The 6745-nt window shown below is 46.8% G+C and overlaps 1 protein-coding gene across 1 annotated transcript in view; it reads right to left on the bottom strand.

Annotated features, from left to right (window-relative positions):
- Positions 1 to 1042: 1042 nt before the first annotated feature.
- The window catches only part of efnb1 (ephrin-B1), a 58151-nt gene continuing 52448 nt past the window's right edge, over positions 1043 to 6745 (bottom strand). The window contains exon 5 of the mRNA XM_076104035.1: positions 1043 to 5270. Coding sequence (XP_075960150.1) covers positions 4876 to 5270 — 395 coding nt within the window. The 3' untranslated portion in view covers positions 1043 to 4875. The remainder of the gene's footprint in view (positions 5271 to 6745) is intronic.

The following is a 6745-nucleotide window of genomic DNA, read 5'->3' as shown; positions in this document are numbered from 1 at the left end:
TATATATATATATATATATATATATATATAAACTGGACAACTGTTACTCCAATATTGATTTTAATAAGGATCTAGAGGATGCATTTCCCCCAAAAAAATGAAGAGTAAGAATGCTGCAGTGCGTGCTGTAACAGTAATATTTCCTTGTTTTTGTGATGTTGACTCAGTTGTCGAACAACTGAAGAGCCCTTTGGCAAATGCGCGCGCACACACACACACACAGTAAAAAACATGCAGTCACACACAGTGGCTCAGTGGGGGGAAGGTTTTAATAAACCCACAGTAACGTGGATCTATGGGGGCGTCTCGGGACGGAGCCAGGAAACCAGATGAACGTACCTGCCCCAGGGCGCAGAGAGAAACAGCGAGGATGGGGGTGGGAGCCAGTGAAGCCACAGGCACATTATGTCTCTCATTGCCCTGACTTTATTTATTTTTTTCTCTCAGTCTCTTCACTCGCCCACTCCCGTCTCCGCTCACATCGTCAGCCACACGAAAGCCATGCCCACAAACACTGATGTGTTTGTGGGAGAAAAATGCCCAATCACTTTAATAGCATTTCATGCCATCTCCACTTTCACAGAGGGGACTCAGGAGGAGTTTGTTCCTCAGTTTGGTTAAATGCGGACTGTAATTTCAGACGGAACGCAGTGGAAATGCAGAGTGCAGCCAATCAGATTTAATCATGTATGAAGAGATGTAATTTTGGAGGACACCAGGGCAGAGCGGGTTGATACGGGTATTAGTTACTATGCAGAAAGGCGTGTCCGTATACTCCCCGAATATGAATTTATGAAGCCTGCTTGTGATTTCAATCTGACTAATGTATCAGAACAAACCCATCTGTGCAGCACTGACCCCTGAGGTGAGGGTTTTAGGGGGGGGGGGGGTGCAGTGAGCGTGGGCGGCTGGTTTATGCTCCCACCATGAACCAAGGTGGCCAGTGAGAAGGCGAATGAAATGTTTTGTCCACATTTGTAGAGGCTTGAAGGAAGAAAAACACAGAACAAGAAAGAAAGAAAGAACATCTCTCCAGAACAAGTTCCATGGGAAAAATTTTATTTATCAATATGCGGTAGTTTCCAAACTGGTGGAACGTTATTTCCATTGTAGCTGGTGCCAATAGGTTACGCTGAGAAGCGGCGAAAGAAGTGAATGGCAAAAAAAAAAGAAGAAAGAAAGAAAATAACACAACTTGACAGTTATGATTCAAACAAAGGGAAACAAATTCAACAGGTTTTTTGCTTACACATGCACATTGAAAAAAATAATACTGTGGCTTTTGAACAATAGCAGAAATCAACCTACAGTGAGGCTCATACCATGAGCGACCAACATCTTTGTGCTGATTTAGGGAAGGGAGGGAGAGAGCAACTTTAAAACAAAGACCGCCTGGGAGATAATGAGTGGTGTAAACCGGATGATTTATGGCGAGCGCAGAACGGTCACACTCTCATTCGTGGCCCCCTTTTTCTCCTCCGTCTCCCCCTCCGTCTAGCCCGATGGTCTTATTAAAACTGAGAAAAGATTAATCTCCCTGGACCAAAATGTTTTTGTTTCATCTAATAATGGAGTGGAAGGTGTGGGTAACTCAAAGGCAGTGGAACAGTGGAATTACACAGTCTTCATATGCAGAGTTAAGTGCTGTCTCCAACAGGGATGGGTGCCTCATCATTCATAGCTTCAATGATCTATCCGTTTCAAAGCTTCGCTCGGTGGCAAAGCTTCAGTCCTGAACAGTTTTATGAGCAACTAGAATCCTGTTGAATGGCGATGTAAAAACTCTGAACCCCAGCTGTTGTTGTTGTTGTTGTTTAAACATGACTAAGACTTGTTTGACAATAACAAAGACTTTTTGACAATACTGGACGCTGCAAAAATAAAATAAAAAATTAGACAGCTCATGGGTCCGTTGCAATATTCAGTTTAACTCTAGAAGAAACGTAAAATAAAAACATATTGCGAACAGAGACAAAAAAAATGCAAGGATTCATACAAAACACACTTTTAAAAAGACAGCTATTTACAAACATCCTCCATTACAAAAATCTAATCTTAAATTCTTCTTATGAGCAGTGTTCAGGTGAAGTTACATCTTAAATTGGGCTCTATCCATATATTTACATTACTCTGTAATCTCCTTTTAATTTTCTTTTTTTTTTTCTCTCCCAAAAAAAAAAAAAACCAAACATTTAAAGTGGTGACTAGAATGAATAAAAATGAGATATGGTGGGTGGTAATTTGATAATGACTCCCTCGGCTGGCGCAGGTGAATGGATGCGCACCGATCCGAAACAAAAATATTTGATTTAAATGTGTTTCACAGAGGGCCACTGAGGGCTGCATGCTGAGCTAAAACACAGGGCCGCAAAAGCACGAGCAGCTGTTTAGGTTGTTAACTCTGAGGTTAACGACACGCAAACGCCACTGGAGTCACCCCCCCCCCCCCCTCCCACCGAGTCTCCAAGCTGCCTTTTAACTCAGCGGTGTGTGTGTGTGCGTGTGTGGATGGCAATAGTATGTGGCAGCAGATGATGGGTGTCTCTGCCGGTGAATAAACATTCACCAGGCGGCCTGACCCCTTTTCCGACTGGAGATAAACCTGGACCCGTCAGTCTCGGTGTGTCTGTGCGCACGAGCGCGCCGAAACGTCAGCTCGCGTCTTGCGCGCTGAGGAATAGCTGTCCTTATCTGCTCCCCCTCTCCTCTCACACATCATTAACTGGGACTGCGGCGCTCTGTACTTTTTGGCAGCCGCACCGTTTGGGAGCACCTAGTTCCAGTTCCTCGAAAAACAAGTCAGCTGATCGACCACGGAGAGCATTCATACACACATAACACGTGGAGGGAGGAAAAAACAAACAAAAAAACTGCAAATATAAGCACAAATAAGCACTCACACTTAGAAGCACCTGCATGTGCACACAGAGAGCTCATCCATCCCCCCCCCCCCTCCCTCACCTCACCTAAAAGCGAGCATCAGTGTGCACGTGTGTGCACACATCCGGCTGCAGTAAATCCTGTCTCGGTGCCGGCTGTCCTGGGCTGTGTGATAGCTGAGCTGCAGTGTCCTCGCTGGCTGAACACCTTGACTGAGGAATATTCTGCACAGCATTTTTTATTCACAGCACAACTGGCGAGAGGATGGGAAAACGAATGCTAAACTACCCCCGCCCCCACCCACCACCCGCCATCTTCCTCTAAGGTAAAAAGCCAAGTCACAGGAACATTTTCTCCCTCATCCTCTCTCTCTCTCTCTCTCTCTCTCTCCTCCCCGGCTGGCGAGTGTGGGCACGGAGATGGCACATAGATTAGTCACATGCTGGCGACACCACTCACTGCGCACTCCACTGACTCATCCCACAGATGGCGGCCAATTGGCGTCCGGCGATACTGTATGTCCCAACGTTCAGCCGCGGCCCGCCATCCAACTCATATATGGGGCATCCTACCTATGTAGGCCAGCCAATCGGTGGCGGCCACCTCAAACCCACGCCCACCTCGCCCAGACGGCAGGCACCACACGAACTGTTTGATGCTTACACTGGAGCACCAGAAGCCAGAATAAACAAATATCAACCTGCCTGCTGTCTTAAAAAAAAAAAAAAAACATCCCTCCCCCCCAAAAAGCTCATCAGAGACAATAAAACCTTCAGTCGGTGCCAACAGGAGCAATGAGAGGGTTTTTCTAAGATCTTGGGCTTGTCTGTCTGTTTGTCGGTGCGTCAGTCTGTCTGTCTGTCTTGTTCTTGAACCTTACCATAAAGTAACTTAATGTTCTACCACTAAGCCAGCAAGTCTGCCCAGATACGGGACTGGTCCGGACATGCCCAGACACACACACACACACACACACACACAGAGGACACACCCTCAAATACAAATAAGTAGGTCATAAATACAAGAGTAATGGTAAAGCTCATATCAGACCAGTAGAGAAGGGAGTTTTCCAAGACACACACACACACACACACACACACCTCAACGTCAAGAGTCCGGGTCAAGGTACATTCTCAGGTAAAAAAAAAAAAAAAAAAAAGGACAAAATGAACGTGATGGATGACATGGGTGGTGAGAAGAACATGGAGTGATAATGATGATCTATTCAACTCTATACATTGTGCACTTGTAGGAAAAGTCTAACAAAATACAACTGCTTTGTGAACTGAATCAGGGTTCGAGGAAATCCTCCATCAAAAATAGTAAGTAAGGCAAACATCAGAGGTGCGAACGGGAGAGGAACAAGTTATTTTTCACACGCTGTGTCTGATACCTGAGCTACCTGGAGAGTTGTTTGGCTCAGCGCGGAGCCCTGACTAACACACACGCACACAGACACGCACACATCCACACGTGTAATGCTTGCACACAAACTGCAGGCTGAGTGGTGTCCGGGGCCTGTGTCTGCCTGTCCCTGGCTTGTGTGCTGGGATGGTGTGTTTAATTGGGTGGACCACAGACTGTACTTCAGGGAACTGAGATAAGTTATATCCTGCCCGTTAAAGGGGACAGCAAAACCAGGAAGCTGGAGTTCCATCTGTTGGTTCGCTTCCCCCCCGTCGGAGCACAGTGGGGAGATGTAACAGGTGTGGAGGTGAGGGGGGGAGGGGGAGGGGGAGGAGGGGCGGGTGGGGATTGTCAGACAACCCAAACAAACAGAATAAACCTCTCCCATCAGTCAGCTCACAAACCCCCGCTGGTTACTGGTCAGTGCTCGTCTCTCCAGATTTGTGCAGCAGGTGGTAGAAATAATACTGGGCTTGAAGACGCATCAAGTCCCCCAAAATGCAAAGGAAAGTGTTCTTCCCAAGGACATAAATCAAGCGCTCCTCTCTCCCTCCCGACCGTGTCGCTGGCTGTGCACGGCCGAGCGCGTCAGACTTTGTAGTAGATGTTGGCGGGGCTCTGCGGGGGCATCTCCTGGACAATGTAGACGGGGTGGCCATAGTCGCCGCTCACCTTCTCATAGTGAGGGCAGTAGTTGTTCTCTGTCCGCAGCGGAATGATGATGTCACTGGGCTCCGTGCCAGCCGTGCCCCCGGGCATCTTGGGATTGGACAGCGTGCTGAGAGACAGCCCCGAGGGGCGGGGCTGCGAGTGGACGTTTTTCCTGGTGCGCTTGCGCATCTTGATGAGCAGGATGACGAGGAGGAGGATGAGCACGAGGAAGATGATGCAGCCGGCCCCGATGGCGGAGAACACGGCCACCTTGGAGTTGAGGATGCCGTCCGAGTTTCCAGAGTTTCCAGAAGGGTCTTGATTCATGGGGTCTACAGAGAGGAATAAAAAAAGAGAGGGCTTAGGGACTGTGCATAAATCATTCAAAGATGGCTTTCATGTGAGCCATAAAGGTCCGTTTTGCCATATGCAGAGGACACGGGGTGGGGTGAAAATATTGCAGTGCACAAGCCCTTCGGCACAGAGCTGTTGCCTGTTCCTGGTTCAGACATTTGGTGGCTAGGATAAGAGTTTATTCAGGAGGATCTTTATTCCAAAACAGAGAGTGGCCGTGTTTCCACTATTTTGTTAAGTTGGCAATAAACAGTGCCCGTTTAAAACAAGGCTGAACGAGCTGAACGCTTGGTCGGCAACCTGAGCCTGGGGCCCCAAATTAAAAGGGTCCCAAACAGCTGTGGATTTATTATGATGTTTAGATATGAAAAATATTGAATTGTGTTATTACTCAAACTCATTGTACCCAGAAATAACTTACAAAAGGGACCCAAAGCACTTACAAATATGCGCCTCAACTGAATACTATTAATGTTCAGATTTGGCTCACGAAATTTAACAACTCAAATGCGTGTAGTATTCATTAAACTATCCGGCATCACTTTAGAATTAAAAGCTCCACCTTGAACAGATGTCACATGTAAGCACATTGTGCTGATAACGCCTCTTTCACTCTTCTTTGAATGCAGGACTTTGACGGTGCAGTATTCATAGTTTTTTTAATAACAGGTAATAGTTTTACTTCAGAAAAAAAGGTTTGAGTAGCTATCTTCTTCTACCACTGCCGATACCAGTGAAATACACTCTACTTCGATTCTACTTCCTGTTTGCTATCTGCTCATGCTAACTCCAGGGAGATGAAGAAGATTCCGGTTGTAACGTTTTATCCAGCGCCCATGTGACATTAGCAGGCTTTGTCCAGCATCCAACAGCAAAAGAAAGAGCAGTGAATTTAAGTCAGGCCCGCTGAGGACGAAAGAACCCTTAATCTCCGCCCCCGCTGCTACACAGAGGGCCGTGTGCTTGTTCTTTTTTTTAAATAATGAACGTGTCGCGTGTCCAAGTGGCACCAAATTCGACACTGCGCTCCCTTAGGTCCCCAGCAATACGCCTGCCAAGTGTGCGGTAAATCGGATGAACGGTTGTCCAGATATGCGAAGAACACACAGACAGACGGAGATCCCTTGCTTTATAGTTTGATACATTATTTAGAGATTTCTTTCTGTCGAACAGAAGGGGAGGTTAAGAGTCAGCGCCCCTTCCCAACTAAATCATTTTCATACAGTCCCCTCAGAGGCCGCGGAACAATCCGAGGATCATATCATTTACAGGAAGCCGCCCCCGTCACGTGCAGATCTGACTGCTCGGTGCGTAAATCAACTGTGATCACATCCCTGTTTGTTGTTCGCTCTACATGACTAACGGCCCCCACTGATGTGATTTAATTGAATTAGCTCATTCAAAATAGACTCCTAATGAAATCTGCAGACATCACTCCACATAACAGAGATTC

The sequence above is a fragment of the Anarhichas minor genome, unplaced genomic scaffold (genome assembly GCF_050575085.1).
Source record: "Anarhichas minor isolate MPS153535 unplaced genomic scaffold, ASM5057508v1 ptg000028l, whole genome shotgun sequence".
In the NCBI taxonomy this organism is placed as follows: Eukaryota; Metazoa; Chordata; class Actinopteri; order Perciformes; family Anarhichadidae; genus Anarhichas; species Anarhichas minor.
The sequence above is the reverse complement of the archived record's forward strand: the minus strand, read 5'-3'. Positions and strand labels throughout refer to the sequence as shown.